This window comes from Cavia porcellus, unplaced genomic scaffold (assembly GCF_034190915.1).
Source record: "Cavia porcellus strain 051 isolate PalLab524CR breed Dunkin Hartley unplaced genomic scaffold, mCavPor4.1 scaffold_2, whole genome shotgun sequence".
In the NCBI taxonomy this organism is placed as follows: Eukaryota; Metazoa; Chordata; class Mammalia; order Rodentia; family Caviidae; genus Cavia; species Cavia porcellus.
Window position 1 is genome coordinate 118,420,967 of NW_026947485.1, and position 25,748 is coordinate 118,446,714.

At 52.4% G+C, this 25,748-nt stretch overlaps 1 protein-coding gene across 4 annotated transcripts in view; it reads left to right on the forward strand.

Moving 5' to 3' along the window:
• The first annotated feature begins 2,791 nt into the window (after positions 1-2,791).
• Positions 2,792-25,748, forward strand: part of Rasgrf2 (Ras protein specific guanine nucleotide releasing factor 2) — a 171,145-nt gene continuing 148,188 nt past the window's right edge. For 3 of the 4 annotated variants that reach the window (XM_063245278.1, XM_063245279.1, XM_003479514.5), the window contains exon 1: positions 2,792-3,157. In XM_063245278.1, coding sequence (XP_063101348.1) covers positions 2,870-3,157 — 288 coding nt within the window. In that variant the 5' untranslated portion in view covers positions 2,792-2,869. The remainder of the gene's footprint in view (positions 3,158-25,748) is intronic. The other variant, XM_005008026.4, reaches the window with a different exon arrangement.

Consider the following 25,748-nt stretch of genomic DNA (forward strand, 5'->3'; position numbering starts at 1 on the left):
TGGGGAGGGCTTCAAGGCCCAAAAAATGACCTTGAGGCCACCCTCTCAATGAAGAATTTGGAAGTTTAAGAGGGGAAGGGGTTCACACCGGAGCTGGTCCTCCTGTGGCCCTGGCCCTTAGGGCAGGTGAAGTTTCTTTCCCAACAGCCTTTGGTGACCAGGGACTCCTTTCCCATGGATAAAGGGGCTTCGGCCCAAGGCACCAGACACACCCTGGGCTCCTGGCCCTGTGGCTTCCAGGTGTTGTCCTGAGTGATCTGCACATGCTCCTATCCGTAGCAAGTTTGAATCTACGGATGTCCCCAGCTGCGGCCACCAGGTGAAGGAGCCAGCCTGGGCTCTAGGAAGCAGCTCCTGGCTGGGAAACCCTGGACTCCAGGCCCAGCAGGACCACAGCCATGCCCCCCCCATCCTCTGCGTTCAGCATCCCCATGCACCTCCCGCAGGACCTGCTTCCTGTGTGCAAATCATAGTCCAAAGCCTCAGTATTCCCAAACCGGGAGGAAGTCACCTGTTTTCTTTCCCAGGGGATGGCCACGCCCCTCCACAGTGGGGCAGGGCAGGGGATGTGAGCCTAGAGGTGAGAACAAAACTCTGTCCTTCCTCACATGGTTGTTTATGGGGACAGACAGGACATGGGGACCAGGGACCGGCCTCAGTGGGTTGGGAGGTGGGGACAGGCAGGTTGGGAGGTGGGGACCCTGATTCTGGGGCTGGGCGCTGAGCTGGGACCGGTCTGTGGCAGGAAGGACACAGCCCCCGCAGCCTTGGGCCACTTGTCCAGCATTCGCAGTGGCGCCAAGGGGGCGCCCCTGACTCGCTCGCCAGCAGCGACACAGCCACAGTCTTTACATATGCAAAAAATGGGCGTGGCAGTGTCCCCATTGGCACTCACAGCCAAAGTGGCAATTCTATCGCTATGGTTTTTCATGTTTTGGTACTGGGGATTGAACTCATGACTTCAAACTTGCAAGGTGGGTGCTTATGCCACTGAGCTAAATCCCCAGCTTTTTCATGTTTGAAGTTAGAATTCTCACTGGTTTTATTTTCACCAGTGCATGTTCGTGGGGGGCTGGACACAGCCCATCTAAGCTCTTTTGTCACCTCCCTTCTGTCCCCTCCCTCGTCTCTCAGTCTGCTGGGTCAGGGCTTGTCATCCTGAAAGTTTTCCTTGGTGGTCAAATGCCGAAACCACTCAGCTGCTTAGTGAGGCAGAGCTAACACACTCAGCAGAGAAAAAATCCGCGGCTACTGGTCTGGACGACGGGTGGATGTCCCCGAATCAGTGCCCAGGGTGGGTTATTATTCTCTAACAATAACCTCTTTATGGCGAGCCATTTTAAATAAGAGTCCACGAGGAACAGAAACTGCAGCACTCCCCGGATCGCACCAGCTTTCTCTCCCGACTGCCGGGACTTGGTTTTCTCTGCACTTACGTTGTGTGTGTGTGTGTGTGTGTGTGTGTGTGTGTGTGTGTGTGTAGCTGTGGGATTTGTTAATCAAATGAGTTTCAGTCCCAGCAGGGTGACCTTGCTTTGCAGGCAAGACTTCTTTTGGTCCCCCGCCCCCCTCCATACAATTTAGTTCTTTTTCCTTCCATCTGGTGAAATAATGGGTGACCCAGTGGCTCCCGGCCCCCTGGGCTGAGCTCAGTAACTTCAAGGCTGGTGTGAAATGTTCCAGTGCAGGCACCCGCATAGGACTACCATGTGGTTTATCCAAAGCCAGCGGGGCTCCACCCCTGCGGGGCGTGTGTGTGTGTGTGTGTGTGTGTGTGTGTGTGTGTACGCGTGCAGGCGGCTCGGGAGTGGGGCTGTGAGAATGTGTGGTTTCTGTGAAGATGTATTTGTTATGTGTGTGGGTGTTTGTGTATGAGTGTGCTGGGGGGCGGATGTGTTTGCGTGTCAATCTGTGTTCATCTGCGTGTGCCTGCTTGCGTTCATCTGTGCAACCCCGGATGTGTACGTCTCTGGGCATGTACAGTTGCATGTCTGCCTGTCTATGTGTGTGACTGCAAATGTGTGTGTGCTGCATGTGTGCACCGGAGCCAGCAGCTCAGGCGGCCCTGGGTGCAGTTGCTGTGTAAGTTTGTGTCTCTGTGCGGGTTTGTGTTCTTGTGTGCATGCTGCAAACTGTGTGTAAACCTCACGTGTGTAAGTATGTGGCTGTATTTCTTTCCTTTGTGGTACTGGGGATTGAACACGTAACATTCTCACTGCGCTGCATCCCCAGCCCTTTTCTATGTTTTAAAAAATAAAATAAAATTAAGTTGCTAAATTGCCCAGGCTGGGCCCCGGCTTGCACCCTCCTGCCTCAGCTTTGCGCTGTGCAAGGAGTGCAGCCTGCAGCCCCGTGCCTGACTCCTGTGTGCTCCCGTTTGGAGAAGTCTGAGCCCTGCACGCGTGTGCCTCTGCACCCTTGCATGCTGTGAGTGCGCGCCTGTGTGTGCCTGGGGGCAGCAGCATGCGCTTTGTGCCCGTGCACCCCGTGTGCGTGAGTCCGCGCCATGAGGACTTGCACGGCCGCCCTGCACTGCGTGGTGTTCCTGTGAACCCCGTGCCTGCGCCCCCGGCCGATAGTCCGCGCGGGCTGTGCGCCAGGCCCGAGCAGCGAGCTGCGAGCCGCGCCGCCGTCCCCACCTCCTCCCGCGGGCGGGCGCGGGCTCTGCCCTCGCCGTCGTCTCCAAGCCGATTACGGCTCAGCGCCCACGTGACGCCGCCCGCCGTCTCCGCGCGCGTGGCCGGAGCAGAGCGCTGCGGCCCGCGGGCTCGCCGGGCGCCTGGGCGGGGACGCGGCGGGCGCGGAGGCCGGGTCGGGTCGGGTCGGGCCGGGCCGGGCCGGGCGGGCCGATGGGCGCGCGGCTCCGGCCATGCAGAAGAGCGTGCGCTACAACGAGGGCCACGCGCTGCACCTGGCCGGGCTGGCGCGCAGGGAGGGCACGAAGCGCGGCTTCCTGAGCAGGCGCGCGGCCGAGGCGAGCCGCTGGCACGAGAAGTGGTTCGCGCTCTACCAGAATGTGCTGTTTTACTTCGAGGGCGAGCAGAGCGGCCGCCCGGCCGGGCTCTACCTGCTGGAGGGCTGCAGCTGCGAGCGCGCGCCCGCGCCCCCCAGGGCCACCGCGGGCGCCGGGGCCGCGCGCGACCCGCTGGACAAGCAGGTACCGCGTGGGGCCCGAGCGGGCGCGACCGGGCTGGGGTGGCCGTGCAGGACCGCGCCGGGCGACTTCGCCTTCCTCCTGTGCGCGGGGCGCGGCCCGGCTTCCTCCCGGTCCTGTCAGGTCCTTTCAGTTTCTCCGCGCGATCGCAGGGAGGGATCGCGCGTGGTGACGGTGGGGACACCTGTTGGACGTCGATCGGCAAGACCCAGGGAACTTATCTGGAAAAGTTTGGCTTAGCCCCGCGCCTGGGCGGCGCGCGCAGGTGTCTTTACCTGCGTTGACAACGGCGCGCTTTTCTGGGAAGCGCCCATAGGGTCCCGGGCCTCGGACCCCTCCGTGGGGCACTGCTGGGCCAGCTTTGCCCTCTCTGGCCTCTGATCCCTAGGGTTCACTACAGGGGGAATGAATGGGTATCCATCCCGCTCGGGATCACCATTGGGGCTCTGTATGCCCCAACGTAGGGAACTGCAGCCTCGCCTGTCCTGTGTGTTCAGAGACTGCTGTAGAGCCGGAGCTCGAGATTCTGGGTCACGACTGCATTAGTTTTGCTGTGTGCTTGCAGGGGGTGGGGGTGGGCGTGGGGTAGGGGTGGCCAGCACCCTGAGGCTGAGCCGCCCCGGCCCTCCATTCCTGCGAGAACCAACTTGGTTTTTTTGCAGACTGATTTTATGCATCCACATCTTCTTACTTCGCTGCCAGAGCCCAGTCTGGGGAGGGTGGTGTTCGCTGTTGGATAAAATATTTTGCCCCTGAGTTTTCCATACAAGGCAGACCAAACTGCATCTTTTGCAAACCGCTGAGGCGGCTGAAGCGCTGGCACTGCGAGGAGGCATCAGACGCCTCCCGACCTCGCTCCCCAGAGCCCGAACGCGGAAAATCAGGAACGCTTAAACCCAGATGGGCCAGAAGTTGGGCTGTGTCTTCACTTTGCTTTCACTGTGAATAATTAACTGACTTCACTGATTAAACTGATACGACTGAATTTTTAAAAAGTTCTTTGTCCTTTGAGAGCATGTTTAATCCCTTAAAGACTGATTTGCAACTTTTTACATAGCAACAAAATCCAGGTTGTGCATTTTACGGTTTAATTTGGGAGAAGAGTTTAGAGGAAACATTTGTTTCAGGATGTATATACCTATCTGTTTTTTCTACTGAGACTTTTAAAATTAAAGGTTTTATACTCCAAGGTTCCGCAGGATCAGTTCACACAGGGTTTTATGTGTTGTAATATCTAAAATAAAACAGAGTACTTTAAATTACTTCGGATGTGTATAATTGGCTTACTTCTCTCTTTTGTGATTTTCTTGTATTTCTTTTCTCTCTTTTTGAACCAGAGGGGAATATTGTTACTGTTTCAATTTAGACAGCTGCCCTACCTGTCAGGGTCACATGTTATTTTGCTGCTGAGAAAGCTCCAGACTGCGGTCTTCAGGATGAATTCTCTAAGCCAGACTTTCCTGAAGGAATTTGGTTGCCCAATAGGTCGACTTCCATGCTTCTCGCTGGCGGATGTCCTGACAGCCAGCTGGCTGCTGTCTTTTTCTGTCCATGGTCATATAAAATAGGAATATTTCTCAATCACTGTATGCATGTGTAAGAGGTTGGAAATCACAGCCTTCTGGTCTGCAGATAAAACTGGTGGCAGTTGGGGAAGCAAGAATTTGAGAGTACTGGAGGAGCCCTGCTGGGAAACCTGGGTGCTGCTGGTCTGCTTGAAGAATCAGGAGATCACACAGCAGATAAGGACAGAGGAGTTTTGGGGTCTAGGTCCACCCCTGAGGAGTTAATTGTGCTGCTGCTGTCACCAGACTGGGGACCTGGAACATATTTGAGAAGGGGCTGGGCAGCTCAGGGGGGCATTGAGTGTCCATGTCTGCTTGGCCACATGATCCTCCACCCCAGCACTGAGAGTTACACCCCCCTTGTCGCATCTCCAGTGGCTTCTTAGGCGAATGTCAGAGCTTCTTCTATTCTCTGTTCTGTTTCTGAAATTTTCTTCATGGGATGCAGAAACCCGTGGCCTCCAGGCCACCTGCACACTGTAGCCTCTGAGTCGTAACAGAGCTCGAGCTCTCTGGTGTGCCAGGCGGAGGACAGCGGTCTCCCGGGATTTGAAGAGTATCAGGGCCAAGGTTAAGTACTCCAGCAGGGACCTGAGCGGTGATGGGGACATCCTGTGCCCAGGCTGGGTCGCTAGATGCACAAACTGGCCCCCATGTCCTCGCTGGGAGAGAGATGGTCCTTGGCTTTCCCATGGCAGGGGATGGGTCACTGTCTCTCTCACCTGCTGGGAGTAAAGGTCATTCTTGGCAGTTTAAATTCTACCTCTCCTCTGAGCACTTTGTTAATGCTAATGACTGTGGTTCAAAGTAAGTTACAAGAAGAAAATATCCATTGGTTTGCTTCACTGAAATAATCATTCAAAATAGGATGGTTGCCAAAAAAAAAAAAAAAAAAAAAAAAAGGGAAAATTCGGCTGTTTTTGTCCTTTGTCTTAGACTGTTCCCAGTGAAGTGGGGAAATAAGTGCTTTTCGTTTTCCAGATGCGCAGAGTGGAGGAGTATTTGTTGCCCTGCCCTGCTGTTTCCTGTGGCCCAGGACTCCTCACTGGTGACCTTTCGGGAGACAGCTGGCTTCTTAGCCACTTTCTACAGGGCAGCAAATTTGGGGTAGGAATGGGTGATAGTATCAAAATTAGTTCAGGTCCAAAAGTTGTCTAAGAGTTTCCTTTTCTCTAAGAGAGCTTTCTTTCTGTCTTTTTTACTGGCACTTGTTGTAGTACTGATGATCACGTCTGGCGGGAAGCTGGAAAGTGCAGGCCACTGGACCCGGTTTTTTCTGTGTCTTCTCCCCCCTCCCCTCCCTCTCCTCCCCCTCAATGGCCTCTCCCCTCCCTCTTCCTCTTCCATTGTCTTGCCCCTCCCCCACTATACTCCCCCGCCCCCACCTCTCCCCCTTCTCTCTGCCTCCCCCATTGCCTCACCTCCTTCCCATGTGCAGAAGATCTGTGATGTTTCTTGTTTTGAAACGGTGTCCACGTGGCACTTTATGTCTGAAATACTCACCAAGGGACTCTGCCCCTGGGCGGGCAAAGGTGTCTGGGCCTGCAGCTCCTCTGTGTAGTGCCGGCCTGGCATGGATGAGCCCAGGTCCATCCCCAGCACGGGAGTTGAGGCCAGGGTCCCCCCAAGTGTACCATGTCTATCTGCACCCTCTATCTCCAGACCCTGCCTCGTTCTCTGGGATGAGCACTGATGTTCCAGGGCAGGGGTCCCCCTGGTCCCAGAGACCATTGAGTTGCAGCGGGGAGGACTGGGAGTTCAGAGGAGATGGTTCTGATGGTTCCGATCCACTGAGCTTGGGGACCCGGAAAAGCTGGGCTGTGATGAGAGCTGGGGGTGTAATGTGTGAATCACTGTTCCGTTTATTCTTACTTCCTTTTAAAAACTATTTCAATGGCCATTGTTAATTCTTAAAAAATACAACCACAGGCCATTACGTTTTCAAAGAAAAATCTGATTTATTTTGAAACAATTTTAAATGTCATTCCTTTACCTCAGCGGGGGACTTTATAAATATTTGCATGGAGGGTGAAAGCCACAAACCAGCCAGTCTGATCTGTGTAGGGAGCAATTCTGTGTTGCCTCTTAGCTGGAGAGATGCAGCGCTCATGGAGGCATCTTTGTCTGTCTTTTTGGTTTTCTGTTTATGTGAGACAGGGTCTCACTGTGGAGTGCAGGCTGGGCTTGAACTCACTCTGTGGCCAAGGCTGGCCTCAAGCTTGCAGCGATCCTCCTGCCTCAGCCTCTCTGGTGCTGGGATACAGGCATGGACCCCAAGGAAGCCATCATCGGGGCCTTCCTTTCCTGGGAATGTTAGGTGGTGCCTTCAGCTTGGTTTCCTTGTTGGGAGGGCCGTGTCCGGAGGTATAAAGTACGCAGAGACTTGGCACAGTTGTGCTGAGTTAAACACATTGAGCTCACTTGCAAGGGACCGAGGCTCTGCGACTTCCCTGTCACCTCTTCACTCGACAGTCATTCCAGGCTCCCCGACCTGCCCTCGAGGACAAGACTCATCATTTGGGGGAATCAGAGCTCCACACATGCCATGTGGTACTCACAGGAGTGGAGAGGGTGACGGTGGCTTTCAATCTGATTCCTCGTGTCTAATGCTTAATGACCAGCTCCAAATTTCCTTTTCCGACTTGCAAAAAATAAAGGTAGAATAAAGATATTTGCTCAGTCTTATAAAATATTTAAAAATGTAACCTGGGGAACAGAACTGACTTATTACGTGAACTTTGTAATTGTTACGAGAAAAAGAAACAGATTCACAAAATTTAGTTTTATAGTTTTGACTACACCCAAGCTTACTGTTTAGATTGCTGTGTGTACTGGGAAGAATTCAACTCAGCCAAATCCACCTTTGTCGTAACAGGATGTACATAAATGCATTTCCTGTGGTTTTTATTAGGTGCCAACTAATTGTACTGTTGAGTGGTGAAAAGTAGTTACTGTGTGGTCATGGTTTTTCTCTCTTGGAATTCAGAAAACTGAGACACTGCCTTTCATTGGGTGATAAGACCTTAAAGTATATGTAACCGCCAAATGCTTCTGCTTTAGCAAGCAAATATTAGTAATTTGTTAAAAGCAGTTATTGTGTTGCTGTTTCCCTAATGCAGATTGTACTTTTTAATTGATTTTGTCTGCGTTGTCTAATACGACTTGAATACGCCTGCTGTATCTGTATCTTTAATTTCATAGGCGAGAAAAACTTAATCTTTAAGGTCATTTTGTAAAAAGTCAAATTCCCATGGGTGAACTCGGGTCTTACATTCTCAGCTTCGCAGTTTCCAGTGGATCTGTGGCTTATGCCTGTTCATTTATCCTGTGATAAAGTGTGTGTGTGTGTGTGTGTGTGTGTGTGTGTCTGTTACCGTCAACACTGAAGGTTCACATTCACTAGATGGTTCCATCTGTTGGGGGCTGTGCAGATTTTCATTTGTATCATTGACATTTCGGGCTGTGAGTTATGAATCCAGTCTGCCTGCGCTTTGGGAGGCTCCTGCCTGCAGACCCGGGTGGATAACGATCTTTACATTGATCATGAAGCACTTCTCTGAGATTGGTTCACCTGAAGTAGAGACCGTCATGTTTCCCACCGTGACACTCTGTCATCAAACAGTGTGTGCACCTGGGGTCCTCGCTGCCTGGCTCTGTGCTCTGTGATGTCTGTTCGATGACCTGAGCCAGGCCGGAGGACGCCTGGTCTGGGTGGGCCCCTGCTTTACACAGCAGGCGTCTGCGGGGTGAAATCCCAGAAATATTAAGTGGGCGCAGAGGCAGAGATGGTATGGAGCTGGACATACCCTGTGCAGAGGGGCTGGCTGCAGGGGAAGGCTGACTCCTACTCTAAGATCAGCGGTCTCTGAAGCCCTGCTCTACCCCCTCTGGTGCACCTTTTAAACTCTGTAGCCAGTGGAGAAGTTCATATGGGCCAATTCGGCTCCACAAAAGGCCCTGTGTTGCCTACAAGCAACTACAAGATGGCTGTGTGTTTATTTAGAGAGAGAGAGAAAAAAAAAAAAACCAGGATTTTTATTTTCTTGTTGTCGGTACTAGGGATTGAACCAGGGCCTTTGCACTGAGCTGCATTCCGTTCCCTTTTTATTTTTTTATTTAAAAAAATATTTGATCAAGATCTAATTTGCAACATTGCCCAGGCTGGCCTTGAAGGTGCTGTCCTCCTGCCTCAGCCTCCTGGAGCTCTGGGATCACAGGTCTGCCCCCACGTCTGACTTTGAAAAAGCAGCTTTTTTGGTCCTGGAGGAAAACGTTGGCACCCACAAGGGCGTGAGGCACGGAGCTACAGAAGGTGCTCCCCCCCACCCCCCAGCCTCGGATCACAGACAGGAGAGGTGCACAGAGGGGCGGAGCTGGCTGCGCTGGCAGAGGCGCGCTGAGCCTGGGCTCCCATGCGTGGGTGAGCCGAGGTGCTCATGAGGAGGCCCAGGCTGGGGCGCAGTCCTGCGGGGAGGGGGCCCTGGCCGCTGTGCCTTGTGCTTTTCGCTGTTCGGGTCTGAGGTCCGATTAGTGTCACCACCATCTGATTTTAACTTGCTGCGTGGTGCTGGGTGCAGAGCATGCCCTGTGCGCATGGCCAGCGTGTGAGGACGAAGCCGGCCCTGCTTAGGCACTATCCTGGGCTGCTGACGGGCATCCGGCTGATAACCGGATACCAGGTTCACCGGTGACCCTGAGCTGGAGACGGAGGTCGCCCCATGGGACCGCGACAGGGATCCATCCCCGGAAATGCAAGCGGCAGGTCAACAGGGCGTCTGGTCTCCTCTACTTTAGGGCACGGCGTGGGGGTCAGCACCGACCAGCCCAGGCATTGAACTGTGTGGGCAGTGTGGCCACAGCAGCATCCCGAGATGTGCAGTCCTGAGCCACACGTCTTCCTAAATCCCATCCCCTCCTGGAAGCTGGCCCAGGCCTGAGATCCCAGCAGCCTGGGAGGCTGAGGCAGGAGGATTGCAAGTTCAGGCCCTGCCTGGGCAGTTTCCTGTGTGTTTGTGGTGGAGCTGGCGATGCTGACAGCTTGTGTCTAGCAGAGGTGTCTGGGGGTTCGGGGGTCTCTACCCAGCCCAGACTCGGAAGTCAGAGCCAGCCCAGTGGCAATGTCAGCCTATTTGACAGCGACTGGTGTTCTTCATAATGCAGCGCACTGATTTTCTCGTTTCTGTTTTAGTTACTATGATCTCCGAGGGAAGGTTTCTTCCTCCTCACTTTTGCTTTTCAAAAAGTACCTTAAACTTAGGTGTGGTGGCGCACACCTGTAATCCCAGCCCTCGGGAGGCTGAGGCAGGAGGATCACTGTGAGCTCAAGCCAGCTTCAGCTATACAATGAAGCCATCTCACAGACCGACCACATAGAGAAGGAAATACTTACGCTTGAGCTTCAGCTTTCTGTTGTCTTATTGCTGGGTTTGATTCCCACCATGCAAGCTTATCTCCCAGACTGTCTCAGAGTCAGCCCGGCCCTTTGGTGTTTTTCTCTTGTGCGTGACAAAGGTTTTCCCATTCTGGCTCGGCCTTCCAGGCTGCACTTGAAGCAGCTCTACGAAGTGTCTTAGAGAATACTGCTGAGATTTACTGTGGTTCTGTGTGGTGACGCTGGTGACTTGTGTGTTTCTTTGGTGCTGCACGAAAGGTAGAGACAGCAGGTTTCAAAGGCAGGTGGGTTGTGGGATTGGTTTTTCAGTAACCACCTGCACGTTGCATCCTCCAGAGAGAATGCCAGTGTGGTATCAGTGGCTGCCTCGCCAGGTGAAGTGGTGCTGGCTGGCACTCCCGGCACTCTGGAAGCTCAGGAAGGAGGATCACAAATTTGAGCATCGCCTGGGCACCATGAAAATCTGTGCACACGCTTGGGAGTGAGATGCTGACTCAGGCACCCATGTATCTAGGTTCCTGCCAAAATTTCTCCCCTTTTTTTTGGTATCAGAAATTGAACTCAGGACCTCATGCTTGCCAGGCAGGCACTGTGCTACTGAGCTGTGTCCCAGCCCTTTTTTCCTAAAGGAGCAGATCCGTCAATGTCCCCGGCCACCCTGTCGGCAGCCCTTGGTGTTAGCGGGGTGCCTGGTGGAAGCATTTTAATAATGCGAACTGTTTCATTTTGGTTTTTGTGTTTATTTTTCTGAAAGTAATGAGGCTGTATGCTTTTTTAAGTGCTTACTGACCAATTCCCCAGGTGCTTGTGTGGCTGTGAGCCGCTTTTTCTGGCCTTGGCTTGCCAGAGTTGTGGGTAGGAAGGTGGAACCCGTGAAGGGCACTGGTGTGTGGACACTGCACATCCGATTTTCGTGCTGCCCAGATGCCTACGTGAAGACACCAGCGAGCATGATTTTCTCCTGGTCTGTCTTGCCTTTCATATGGTATCTTTGGTTGGACAGAACTGATAAACTTCAGCGTGGCCTGAATTAGATCTTTTTCTTTGTGTGTGGCATTTTGCCTGGTCAGGAACCAAACAGGGGTGAGGGCACTGTCTGGGGCTGCTGTGTAGCAGACGCTGCCACTCTGATGGACCCCGTTGGAATCTGGGCTTCACACCCGCCATAGTGGACTATAGTGTGCTCACAGCACTTTGAGGTCTCCACAGTGGGAATTTCCCTCTGGGAGGAGGCTCCAAGGTGACTCTCAGAGACAAGAAAGCCAGGTGTTCTTCTCCCCCTCCTCCTGCAGGGCTGAGTCCCCCCAGGGCTGTCACACACCCCCCTCTGTTCTCCTCACCCCTGCTCACACCTCCAGCTTTCAGCTAGAGGGTCTGCACAAGGGTACAAGGACACTTTATAAAACTTAACCAGGCTGGCGTGGTGGCCCAGGCCTATAATCCCAGCACTGTGGAGGCTGAGGCAGGAGGATCCCAAATTCAAGCTACCCTGGGTTTTAGGAAGATCCTGTTTCAGAATAAAAATTTACAAAGAGTTGGGGATGTAGCTAGGGTGCAGTGCCACCCTGGCTACAGTCCCTCGTGCCACCAAAAATAAGCAAGCAAACCCGAGATGCTGCTGGGGCAGGCGGGCTGCATGCTAGAGTGGACCATTTCCATGTGACAGGCACAGGCCAGCCCCTGCCAGCTTTTCAGTCTGAGTCTAAGAGGGTCTGTCCTGAAGCAGCCGTTGCAGGCCCCCATCTCTGTCCTGGGTCTCTGTGGCGGGTTTTGATGAGGGTTCGGCAGCTGCCTCCCCAGGTGAGGTGGTACTGGCTGGTACTCCCGGCACTCAGAAAGCTCAGGAAGGAGGATCACAAGTTGGACACAGCCTGGGTAACCTGGCAGCTTAGCAAGACTCTGCCTCAAAATAAAAAGTAAAAGCAGGCTGGGATGTGGCTCAGTGCCAGGACCCTGGGCTCAATCTGCAGGACTGCAAAAAAGAAGAAGCAAAGTCACCTGCGTGTGTCTTGTAATTCTGCTGGTGTGCTGGACATCGTGTGTGAAAGGGAGGAGTCGGTCAGCCCTGGGGGGGGGGTTGTTTTCCCCAGGGCACTGACTGAGCTTTCTTGCAGCACTGGCGGGGAGGAACTGTGCACTCACCCATTCCTCGGTGGAACTGCTCAGCGCCAGTTCAAATCTCTGATGTTTGTACAACTCGACCTCTGAGTCTCCTGGGCCCTGCATGGCCCCAGGCCCAGCCGTGGCCACCACACTCTGCATGGCTTCTTAGTCTCTGACTCCATGACCTGAGAAATGGATGCTCCCCTAGAGGGGAGGCGCCCTGGTGGGCAGGGAGCTGCTCCTCACAGTCCAGGGCTTTAGGGACACCCTGGAGCACAGACTTTCAGTGTGACTTTGGCTTGTAAATTTGCTGTGTGCACGTGTGTGCTTTGTGTGTGTGTGTGTGTGTGTGTGTGTGTGTATGTGTATGTGTGATCTGCAGGGAGCTGCGTGCCACTGCCACACAACAGTGGGTCCGAGTGGGTCATCCAGAACTGAGTGAAATCCTTCCCCTCTGGAGAAGGTGGGAAAGTTCTCTTCTCTTCCCTTCCTGGACCCCTAGGCATGAGTCACTTCTAGTGCAGCAACAACAAACCCCTGCAGTTGAATGAACACCGGTCCTTATGTTCTCTCTCTAGGCCTGACCGTCTTTGGAGGTTGTATGTTTGAATAAAATAAAACAGATCCCATTTTGCAGTCCTGAGGGTTCTGTTCGACCTCTGTGTGTGTCACTGTCACCGCTTGGGGTGAGGCGTGCGCTCTGCATTCCTCACATAGGGAGCTCACACATGGCTTTTGAGTTGCTTTCTTGTCTCTAATGTCTGACTGCCTATCTCTCTACACACCTGTAATCTATTTTAGCTGTGAGCATTTAATTTAAGGCAATTATCTGCCTGCAGGTATAAGTCAGCTCTTCTTAGAAAACAAAATCAAAGAACTTTTCTTTTTTTCCCCCTTCCCCTCCCCTCCCCTGCCCCTCCCTTCCCTTTCCCTCCCCCTCCCTTCTCTTCCCTCTCTTCCCTTCTCTTCCCTCCCTTCCCTTGCCCTTCCCCTTCCCTTGTCTTCCCCTTTCCCTCCCCTCCCTTCCCTTCCCTTTCCTTCCCTTCCCTTTTTTGAGACAAGATTTTGCTATATAGTCTAGGCTGGCCTCAAACTCATGGTGATCCTCCTGCCTCAGCCTCCTAAATGCTGGGCTGAGAGGCATGCACTACCCTGGCCTCAAATCAGACAGTTTCATTGAAGGTTGTAACTCATCTGGCTTTTAAGAGCATTGTTTTTGTCTTATTATAGAAGCTGCTATTGATGTAAAGCTAATGTGGTGTAACACTGAGCCAGGCCTGTTTATTTTGCAGAGAACCCGTATTTGCGTGGGTCAGGGGTTCGTCCAGGATGAACCTCTGCTACCTGGAAGGCTTGCTGAACAGATCCGAGCTGACTGACTGGAATTCACTGAGTGAGGCCTGGAGCGGGGAGCTCTGGGTGGCTGGCTGGAGGGAGAAGGTCTCATGTTCCTCTCACCTGCTCCACTGGACCGGCGCTGCAGTTTGGCCAGGGGTTTCTCGGTCTGTGGCGGCCTGAGGTCCTTGGTGCTGAAGGTGCTGAAGCTGTACCCTCCAGTGCTAGAACAGGAGATCCTCCTGCCTTGGCCTCCGAGTGCTGGGATCACAGGTGTGAGCCCCACACCCCACTGAAAATTCCCCAGTTTTAATGTGCCTCCGGGTCCTCAGTGCCCTGATTTGTACCCCCGCTCTGTGGCCACTAAGGCTGACATGGCCAAGTGTCCCCAGGCCTAGTGCTGTGAGCACCATGTCTGGGATCCCTGAAGGACACTTGTCCCCTGTCTTTCCAGGGTGGCATGAGCAGGGCCTCTGGTGTGCACAGCCTTGGACCCAGGCGTGGTGTTGCTGGCGTATGCGTGGCTGCAGGCGGAGCTGGGTGTCATCTCCTCCTCAGTGTTACAGGGGATTCATGTCCCCCGAGCCGTCCTCCTCCTGCTCCCGCTCCTCCTGTCCATATTGTGTCCACACCCCGGCTTCTGCCTCCCGGCTGCTGGTGGCTTTGGAGTGGCGTTTGTCTGTCTGTGCCCAGAGTCGGTTACAGTGAGACCTGGGACCCAGCCTTTCCCGGGCTACAAGGTGGCCGGTGATGGATTCTACTCTTCTGTCTCTTTTTCCTTTTCTTTCTTCGTTTTCTAAAAGATCAGTTTTGGAACGAGTTCCCGCTATGTAGTTGAGGCTGCCTCGAACATTACTCTGGGCCCTGACCCGACCATACGGGCTGCCTCAGTTTCCCAAGGCTGTCCCGACAAGCTGTGGCTTTCTGGCTTGGCCACACCCTCATCGCCAAAGTGGACAGAGTCCTTCCTGCCTAACACACTCAGACTGAGCGAGCCAGTCCCTCAAGCAGCGGGGCTGTTTCCGTGCGGGGAGCTCGTCACCAGCACTGCGGGCAACTTCAGGGCTGGGGTTTGACATTTTACAGAGAATGTCTAGTGGATGTCAGATTCCAACTTAAGTGGTGTTTGGAAGGTCGGTCCTTAAGGCTGGGAAACAGCCCTCGCAGGGTGGACTGGGCAAGGCCCTCCTTCCTCCCAGGAAGTCTTCCCGGTCTGCACACTCCGCTGGCTGCAGTGTGTGTGGTTTTTTTTCTCTAAAGAGCAAAAAAGAAACCCAGAAAAGAAAAACAAAAAAGACAAACAACAACTACAACAAAAAACCCAGAACAATAACAATAAAGGCTTTCAAAACCAGATGATAAGAATGTAACAATGGCTATAATATTGCATATTGTTACCTTCAAAAGACTTGCTTAGAGTAGCAGATAGAGACATACGGAACTGATCTGACCATGAGTATTAACTGTTCCTTTCCAAGAACAATAGAATTAGTAGTATAGTCATCTTAGCTGTCTTATGCGTATACAAATTTATGTCTTTTTCCTTTTCCCTTCCTCCTTTCCTCCTTTCCCCATCCCAGGGTTTTTTTTTTTTTTTTTTTTTTCTTTAAATAGTTTCTTATCCTTTCATAGTATCTATTGTAGATCTTGGATCTTATTTACTTTTTCAGTTTTTCCACTAGGGTGACAATGCGATATTTATACATGCAAGTCTGATTGATTTCACTTGTGAGTGTGGTCTCAAGTTGCATCCATTTACCTGTAGAAGCCTCACTGGAATCCTTCTTTATAGCTGAGTAGTACTCTATTGTATAGAAATACTGCATCTTTCGTACCCATTCCTCTGTTTATAGGCATTTGGGGCATTTCCAAGATCTGGCTGTTCCCGACTGTATATTAAGCAGCACGTGTGTTAAGTGCACTGAAGAATGTTGAGTAGCTTTTTCTTTTTCTGAGGGAAGATGTGGCCGGGTGGCTCCACGTGCCTTGTGGTGTTCTGTGTTTTCCCTGAGAGAATCTGAATTGTGGAGGGAGGGGAAATCAAGAAGACCTGGCTCACTCGTGTTTCTTCCTCCTGCTGTGTCATCTGACACAGAGCCTGGGGGAGCAGTCTTCCATGTGTGACAGCAGGGTGATTGTGTAAAACATGCAGAGCACGGGGAGACCGAAAGGCTTTGGATCAGCTCCGTGCGTCCCGGTCGGGAATCGCTTTCCGGGAGTTGGCTCCGTGGTGAGCAGAGGTGTAAAGGTCCTCGCTGGGGTCGGCTGTGTGCAGGCTTGGACACCGCATCTCCCGGGCAGGGGTGACGGGTACTCCCCTCGCAGTCAGGGCCCCACGAGAACAGGGCTGGGCACCGCGGGCCACAGTCTCTGCCCCGGCCGCCCCGAGACCGGCTGTGGTTAAGGCTGGCCGGGCTCCTTCTGCTCTTTCACCCCTGAATTTGTGACTCAGCAGCAGTGCAGACGGGGCTCCAACGAAGGAGAAGGGTGAGGCCTCAGTTTCCTTGAGCATTAAAGGCTGTTTTCTTCAGGGAACACTGAGTGTCAAGGTAAAGCCTGTGACTGCCGAAACTCCGGAACCGCACGGGTTTGGACGAGATCTGCAAGCGTGTGTGCACCGGTGTGTGTCTGCTTGTTTACTGTGGGTGGCACCCCTTTAGCACCCCACACCCTTCCTCTCCCATTCTCACGGCGCCTTTAAGGCCAGGCATGTGGCCAGGTGGGGAGGTCGCAGTGCAGGCCGTGTCTCAGGGCATCCTGAGGAGGTGGAAAGATGGAATAAAGCCCACTGAGGCAGGCAGGTTTCTCAGGGTCTTGACTGTGGCCTGCCTTACCCCTGGGAGCAGGGTCTGTCTTCTGCCCAGAGCAGGGAACTGGCACCGAGCTGCAGGGCCATGCTGAGCATAGCCGCCTTCGGCTCCCCTCAGTGTGCAATCAGACCCAGGCCTCAGGCTGACAACGTCTCCATCTGCCCTGCTTTTATTTTGAATTTGGAGAACAGGGCCTTGCTGAGTCGCTAAGCTGCCCAGCTGCGCTCCAGCTCACAATCCTCCTGCCTCAGCCTCTGGCCCTGCTTGGGAAGGAGCCCAGCCAGCCTCTCGCCATTGCCAATGCATGGGAGTGGCAGCAGAGTGCCACTGCCTGGTGACTGCAGGGTGCTTCTGCATCCAGCCACCGACACAGGCTCGCAGGGTGCAGGGATGACAGGGGCACCGTCCTGTCCTGCTGCCCGGTTGCCGTATTGCTCACAGAGTCTCCCACCGTGCCCTGGAGCTGCTCTGGGGCACTGAGCCTGCAGCTAGCTCTGCTGTCTGGTTCTTTGCCTGAAAATCTGCCACTTGTTCAGGCAGGGGCTGCTGGCCAGATGTGCTGTGAGTGCTTTAAAACACAGCTGGAATTTGAAGGCGCCGTTCAGATTTGATTTCACATCCAAGGGTGTTTGGGACGCACTGGGTGACATAAAAAGCATTGCTAAAATCAGTTTCACTTGTTTCTCTGCCGTTTTCCCCACTCTGCAAATTCAGAGTCTCTGCGTGGCTCGCAGCTGCAGCGGGCGTCACATTCCTATCAGGGCTGGGCTGCCAGGGAGGGAGGCTGCGGAGACTGCCCACAGGACTTGTCCTTAAACTGCCTCATTTTTGTTGTTTTGTCTGATTTTTAGTTTTTACTCTGAGACAGGGCCTCATTAAATTGCAAAGTTGCCCAGGTTAGGTGCAAACTTGTGATCCTCCTGCCTCAGCCTCACAGGTAGCCCTGATTTCAGGTGTAGCCACCACAACTGGCTTCATGGAGCCTTTTGGAAAAGCCTCCTGCTTCTTCTGGAGGCACAAGGAAAGCAAACGTGCCCAGCCCCTGCGCATGCTCTGGGTTAGAGCTTGGGTTTTGTTGACAGCTAAGCTGTTATCTAGTGACCTGGGACACTTCCTGTTACCATACTGTATGCTTTCCATAGTCAAGATATGTACTTTTCCTTTGTGCGTTCAAGTGCAGACGTGTTTATCATAGGTTTTATTTTATTTTTAGTGCAGGGGATCAAACTCATTCCTTTCTCATACTAGGGTTATGTTCACCACTGAGTTATTCTTCTGTTGTGCATTTTTGTTTGTTCTTTTGTTCATTTTTGGGACAAGATCTGGCTGTACTGCCTGGGCTGTGGCTCAAGGGATCCTCCTGCCTCAGCCTTCTGAGTAACTGGGTTGAGAGTTGTCAGGATTCAGCTTTGTTATGCACATTGGAAACACCCTGTGAGCTGTGCCATTCCTGGAGTACACAGATCATGACTTCATCATGGGTAGTCTGATCTTGCAACTCTACTCCCAGGACTATCAGAAGCACACAGCTGGACAAGTGTGAATAGGATATGTGGAAGCATCCTTGTCACAGCATTGTCATTAATAACGTTGCCCTGGATGCAGTCTCGATGCAGACTGTAGTTGGGACAGTCACCTTGGTCTCCAGCTTGGTGCTCTTGAAAGGTGGTGGCCCTTTAGGAGGTGGGCCTTAGGTTATGGAGGCATGGCCTCGATGGAGACTGTGAGACCCTGGTTCTTTCCTCTGCTGTCTTCCCCCGAGACACGTGATGGAAACAGGGCCACACCTGTGTCATACGAACTGGCCTAAAAGTGGTGGGTCCACCTGTCTGGGCCAGGAGCTCTAATCTGTGAGCTAGAGTAGCCTCTTCTCTCTGAGGTAAACTGAGCTCTGTCTGTTACAGAGGCAGATGACTGGCTAGGAGTCCCTGACTGTGGGAGTCCATTCCTCAAAGTCTTGTAATTACTCCTAGTTATAATGGTGACATCAGTGGCAGCCAGGTGTTACAGGTGGATGGTTAGTACTTTGAGGGCAAGCTTACAAATTTGTGCTTTTAAGAACTGCAAAAAAAATATATAGGTTCTAGCTGTTCATGTTGATTTTCTCTGAGAAATTTTGGAAATTACTCTAATTCTCTTCATGTTTGTTTGTATGTCTACATTTCTGTAATAGATCTGTGTGTTTTATGTCATCAGTTAAGATGATTATTTAATCATGTAGGAGCTGATACATGAATGTTCGTGCTTCTCCTGAGGACAGTTTCATGGGGTGGGAATTGATGAGAGCAGACGCTATCATCACATAATAAAGATCGTTAGTAAGGAGCATCCCCGGCCCCAGGGACCACATATTGTAAAGAAAGACTCCAATGGCGAGGAGTGAAGAAGTCTGTAGTGTCTAAAAGGTAACATTCTTCTGTGTTTGAGGTTTTGAGATAGGGTCTCACTGTGTATCTCAGACTGGCCGTGAACTCACAGTGATCTTCCTGCCTCAGCCTCCCGGAGTGCTGGGATGACAGGCGTGCGCCACCCCGCTGGGCTGGAAAGCTAACATTCTTCCTCTGGAGCCTGTTGGAATCCATCCTGGTTCCTGTGTTTCTCTCCAGCCTCGACAGCCAGTGATTTTCCCACTAGAATCACTTCCTGGATCTGTAAATGCCCGAGGCTGGTTATTTTTAAGTGACCCAGGGCAGGAAGGATGTGAGGGGTGGAGTATGGAGGGGCTTTTGCCAGAGGGTGGGAGAAGTGTGTGACCCTGAGCACAGGTCACTGGGCGGGCCCGAGGGGTGCTGTGCTACATGCAGAGGTGGCCCCCTCAGTGTATGTGGCTGTCACCTGCAGGGGTGGACCTCATCTTTCTTCCATGACCTCCGGCCCCCTTGGTCACCAGAACTGTATCCTCCATGTTTTTGTGTTCCCATCAGTACAGAATGTGCGCTCGGTGTGGAGCTGGAGAGGGGTGCGCTGGACGCTAAGGTCATTGCTCAGCCCCTGTCCAGCAGCAGTCCAAGCTAGCCCCACCAGTTAGCCCCACCAGTTAGGAGCCGGTAGGCGCTAAGCTGGGGAGCCCCGCTGCGCCTCTGTGGGAGGAGTCTGCCCTGTGCAGATCGGGCATCCCTCCTCTAAGCTTTGCAGTCTGAAACTAGGCCGAGGTGTCACTTAGCAGTGCAGCGCTTGCCTTGGGTCCAAACAGGAGCACAAGCAGAATCTGGAACTTATTGTGTACCGGCAGGATGCCTCAAGCAGAAAACCTCACAGCATGGAACTTGATGCGTGCGTGAAATTATCAACACTCCCATGGATAATCAGCGGCGTGTGCAGCACTGACGCCTCTTGTGTCGGGAAGTGGTCACTTCCCAGGACACCTTGTTCACTGCGTATGTGACATGAGAGCCGAGCAGTGCCGGCATCTGAAGACTTTCTAAGCCCCAGTGTAACAGGCAGCTGAGTCAGACAGAAATGTTAGAGGCACCAGGCAAGGCTGGGCCCTCCGAGGAGCCAGTGCAGAAGAGGAGAAACCTTGCAGACACCTCGCGTTGTGGGTCAGGCCTCCTCTTAAGGCTAAGTAAGCATCAGGGATTGGTATTCTAAATAGGATGGCTCACCACGAGGAAGCCAGGAGTCACTGTCCCAGCCCCGACAGGAGGAGTCACTGCTCTGTATTTATGCCCACTTGCTTCGAGACTCGCTTCCCCATTTGTCCGCAATTTCTTCAACTTTACCTGAACAGTAATCTTACTGGTTGAACATAGTTCTGTCCTGCCTCATCCTCACCTTGTGAGTTTCCTTTCCCCCCTGACCTTGGACCCGTCTCACCTTGGGATTTTGCTCTATAAAATCCCTAGAAAAGACAGAGTTTTTGCAGTCTGAAACTAGAGGTCCCTGCTCAGGACCTCTGCTGTCTCTCTGACAGCAGCTTTCTCTCAGTAAATACATTCTCCTCTTAGCCTCCCTTGTTCCTGAAATTCATTCTTCGATTTTAGAGAACACGAACTTGTACCAGACGTCTACAGGTAGGGGAGAGAGGGAGGAGGAGGCCGGCGAGTGGGCTCAGCCCTGGGGATCCCCCGGCTGAGCCACATGCTGCTCCCGCCTCCGCCTCATCCTCCTGGTCCTGGCGGCCCCTGGTTTTGATTGCTGAGTGGGACCCCCCAACCCCGCACTGCAGTCTATACTACCTGGTCTGTCATGCCGTCTCCTTCCCTTTATTTCAGGTGTATGACCTTACTGCCTCCCGATCGAAACTAGTATCTTACGTGTATCTTTTGCCTCTTTCTAAACGTTTCTCACTTTTTGTTAGTCCATGCTTGTGTGGAGTTGGCGCGTGTGCATAACACGCCCCTGGACCTGTCTGTCTCTTGTTCCCCTTTCCTTGGAGAAAAATCTCTCTGCCTCCTATTCACTTTCATGCTGCATTTTATTTGTCCTTTGGGTTTCTCGTGTAAGAGAAGTTGCCCAAGCGGTATTTCAGCCGTGTGTCTGATTTATTCACTGGTCACTGTGGGCGCGGGCTTTCCTCACCTGTGAGCCACGTGGTTGGTTTCTCTTTCTGGCAGAGTAGTACTCCCAGGCATGTCAGTGCCGCATTTTCTGTTTCCTTCATCTGCGGGTGCACTACAGATGGCTTCTGAGATTTTGCCACTGTGTGTCCTGCTGCTCTAAGGAGTCTGCACCATTCTTCTAGGCAAGGGCTGTGTCTTACTTCTGTTTAAATTACTTGGCGGTCTTGGTTGCTGTCTTTGTTGCTAGTGGATAGCAGATTCTCACTGACGGTCACTGTCACACTCTAAAAGCGCACCTGTTCCCTATAAATGTGTGTAGACTGGGCCTGGAGGGTACTGTCGCCTGCAGCTGTGCCTCCCCTTTCTGTTGGCCTCGGATCCTCTTTTCTTCTTAAATTCTCTTTCCTGGTCCCTTGTGCCTCCCCTGTCCTCCGCCTCTGGCCCCCTTTCCATTTGAAAAAGCTCTGCCCACTTCCTGTTATCTATCTTTTACTCTGCTCCTTGTTTATACTTTGGGTTTCTGATTTAAGAGAAGCCTGTGTGTCTATTTTACTTAGCGCTGTGGTCTCAGAATGTGTTTCTCTCTCTCTGTGGCAGGGCAGCCCTCCCTGGGGTGTGAATACGAGGCTTCCCTTTACACTAAGGCTCCTCTGAGGGCGGGCAGATTCAGGTACGCTGCCCCGAGACCTCGATGTTTAGGAGGGCAGTCCCTGTGTTTCCCGCCTCTGTTACTCCTTTGGATCTTAACTGTTGATTCCGATTTTATACCTAAACTAACCCCAGGAGGAGCTAGGTATTCGAGTTGCTGAACTGGACAGAGTATCTTGCGGTAAACTATAAAGCTCCAGACCGAGGTCAGGGAGATAGCAGAATCGCCTTGCCGCTCTGTGTGTGCGACAGTTTACACGATGCACTTTTATTTCAGTTGTGTGTGCAGGTTGCAAAACAGTTTTGCTCTGAGCTGAAAGCTTTCTGTCTATGGGACAAAGAGAAATCAGGAGAATCCTGCAGAGGTGCTATGTGTTTGCAAAAGACATTAGCTAGAGATAAAGATTTCACAGCTCCATGATTTTTAGTCTGAAGCGAGCCCGCCTCGAGTACCGACTTTGTCCTTTGTTTTTGATGTACTGGGGCTTGAACCCAGGGCCTTTGCTCTGAGCTGCACCCCTGGCCCTTTGCATTTCTTATTTGGCGACAGGATCCTAGCAAGTCTCAAATGCTGGTTTGTGACTTTTTCCTTAGAAAGGTGGATGGGTCCCGAGCTGGTGTGACCTCACCCAGTGCTGCATGGCTGAAGCAGGCAGAACACGAGGGACCAGAGCAGCAGGGCTCGCTTCCGTTGTGCACTGCCCGCTCTGCTCACCGGCGACTGGAACTGGCCCGTGCTCTCAGAAATGGGGTACAGGGTGGAGGTTGTGCAGTCAGACTGATACCCTGGGAGTGGTTCCTGTCTTTTGCCTGTGTCCTCAATGGTGTCTGCTGGGTCAGTGCGTGTGCGCTCTGTCCAGAGGCCCCGGCTGGGGTGACAAAGATGAAATCTGCCATCCTGCACCTTTTCTTGCTCTGTTGTTCTGTGTTCGCTCCCGGGAAACACTGGTTTCCCCAGCGAGAGCCTTCAGGAGCAGCCTGCTTGGTTAGATTTACAGCCTTCACTGCACGCATCTCCTCTAGGATCATTTTATTCAGGGGCAGGAAGCGCTGAACAGCCGTTACTTGCCGGCATCGTGCCCCTCTGATGACTAAGCTGGGGTTCACTGGCAATGGCCCCAGTGTTTCTGGTGCCTTGCACCTCTGCAGCCCCGATAGGCTGTTGTCACCCCTGATGCTTCCCCCTGTGTACCAGGTCTCCGGTCTGGCTGCTGGCCTGTGCCTGCTGCCTGGGGCGGAGCACCTCGCCCCCCTGCAGACCTGAACTCCAAAACCTACCCAGCGGAGTCCTCTCGCTTGCTGTTTGAGCGCGTTCTTTTGGGCACTGACAGTTCCAGTCTGGGGACTCATTTCTATCATCCGCAGTGTCTTGATACCAGTAAACACTGCATAATGCCTGAGGCAGGTTAACCACATTTATTTTTTTAAACATTTGCCCTTTCTCACTGGCGAAAGCTTTGAGATCCTAGGCTTTCTGAGTATACAGCACACCAGTGCTCTCATGGCAGCAGCACCCCAGATCCACTGCCCCCAGCAGGTCCTTCCCCCGCCCTTCCCCAGAGAGTCTGTCTGAACATCAGCCAGCACTTCATTCTCCTGGTTTTGCTTTGCTGGAGGAAGGAAGGCGACCTCCTCAGCCTTCAGCTTCTGTTGGTAGAGGGAGGCTTTCTGTCACTGGCCCACTCTTATTTCAGGGCTTTTTTCTTCCCTGTAATGTATACCTAGGTATTTATTTGCTTTACTTGCCTGGCTTTGTATTTTGGGTATTGGATTTAGTGCTGTGTTTTGATGGTGATTAATTTGGCCTTCATTTGTTCCCTATTTTAAATGTTAACAGGGGAGGCGGGGGTAGGGGAAGTTATAACTGGAGGAAGCTGTGGGGCAGCCAGATGCTAACTGGTGACAGCTGTTTCTGCAGTTGGGTGAAGGGAGCTCATCTTTGTGAGCAAGTGACCACATAACACTATAGAGAAGGACGGCCGATGACTGTTGGGCTAATTTGCATCTTCGGAAGAAGTCAGAAAGAAAAATCTCATCTGCATGATATTGTGGCAGCAATGACCTCGATGTTAGAATGTGTTTTACTCACTTGTGGAATATCAGGACCGCACACCTGTGCGGAGCCTGGTGCAAGTGTGCACACTCTGTGACCAAGCCTTCCCTTTCCCGGGTACTGTGAGCTGCGATCTCGTGGACGCAGTACCTGATGGCAGAGTCACCACTTCCCTGACAGCAAACCGCCAGCCCTGTGTCATCGTCCTTACAACAGATTTGGCAAGCAGAGTGACAAAATTGACTTGAATCCTTGGGCTTCTTATGCGGAAAGTGCCTTTTGGATGTGTTCAGACCAGCCAGAGATGGTCAGGGAGGCCTGCGGGGCTCTGTCCTGTGGACCTGAGTCTGGTCAATGCACTTGCTGGAAGAGAATAGCTAGGGAGTCACTTTTGGTGTCTGTCTGTCTGTCTCTCTCTCTCTCAGAAAGAATCCAGGATCTTTTCACTGAGCTACATCCCCAGCCCTTCTTTTATTTCTTATTCCAAAACATAGTCTAAATCGTGCAGTTGCCCACACTAGACTGGAACTTGGGATCCTTCTGCCCCAGCCTCCAAAAATACTGGGTAAACAGTCATGTACTACTGTACCCCGCTCTCAATCTTTAAGAATCACAAACTCAATTTTTAAAAAATAAAAGCAAGTTGGTTTAGATTTTAAAGTTTATGCGTAGAAGCAAAAATTGTTTTTAATCATTTCAGTTCTGACAGAATTCCGACCCGAGGCTGGGGAAGCTCAGAGCTGAGGACCCACAGCATCGGCTTTTCCTGCACTGTCTCAGGACACCGAGGCGTGTACCGCCATCTCTCCCAAACTGCACTGAGCCACGGTCTGCGGGGTCTCCCAGTTTGGGGCCCTTTGCTGAGGGTCCAGGCCACGAGAGCTGGGGTTGCTTAGCTTCTGTCTGGGTGCACAAGGCCCTTTCTTTGGGGAGAGGTCCCGCGGAGGCGTGTCCTGTGGCATCCTGACGGCTGCCTCCTCCCGGGGGCAGAAGAGAGAGTTGCTGCTGGAGACTGGTTCGAATCTGCTGGGGCGGCCCTGCTCTCTGCTGTCGCTGCGGAGCTGGGGGCTGGGTACCAGGACCGGATATGGCGCAGCAGGCATGGAAAAGGGACCAGAACTGGAGTCTGTCACTGGCTGCTGTCACCGCCGTGACTCCATCAGCATCCTGCGTACCCGGAGCAGAAGCAAGCGCAGGCTGACAGATGCTGGGGTCTCTGCTGCCAGCCGCGCCTGCCCCGCGGTGACCGTCAGAGAGCCCCTCCCCCAGCCGTTTCCTTCTGCCGCCCCCAACTTTCTGCCAGGGAAAGCCGCAACTGAACCACTCTCCGAGGATTTGCCTGTCCTGGATGTTTCATGTAAATGCAGCCATCCAGGGGTGGCTCTATGATTCCCTTGATGTAGAATTTTTTTTTTTTTTTTTAAGTAATAGGTATCACAGTACATTTCATTATCTTTACAATAGTTGTTCTTTCAATCACATATATCAAAATAAAATGAAATACAGAACATTATAGAACTTATCAAAACAGAATATTGAATAGAGCAGTACCATTAATCAGAATAGAGCAAAACAGTAATAAAAATATTTGCCTTCAAAGAGATGGTAGAAGAAAATCTCCCTTATTTGGTATGGTCAACCTCCCAGGAGATGCTCAGATTTCTGGTTCCCATTTGCTAATGGGGGGGACAGGAGAAGGAGGGAAGGGGAAGTGGGATGTTTGACTCTAGGCTGTGCACCAGTAGGTTCACAATTGCTTAGCAGGGAGGCAGGCTTGGTTGCTTGGTTTCCGAGCGTCTTAAGTTCCAACATGGTGTGGATCTCAGAAGACACTGGTGGTTCTCCCCCTGGAGGGGCTGTAGTCTGCCATATTGCAGGCACCTACCAGGGAGGCGAGCTGTTTGCTTGGTTTCCCAGCATCCTAAGTTCCAACATAGTGCGGATCTCAGGAGACACTGGTGGTTCTCCCCCTGGAAGGACCGCAGTCTGCCACACCTTGATATAGTATTTTTAAGCTACCCTCACGTGATACATATATTAATACTACATTCCCTCTCAGGACCATGTAATATTCCACAACATGGACATACCACCTTTTGTTGATATGTTCTTTGCTTGAGATCGATACAGGTTTTTTCCACTTCTTGGCTGCTGTGAGCATTGATGGGGACATGGGTTTTATTTCT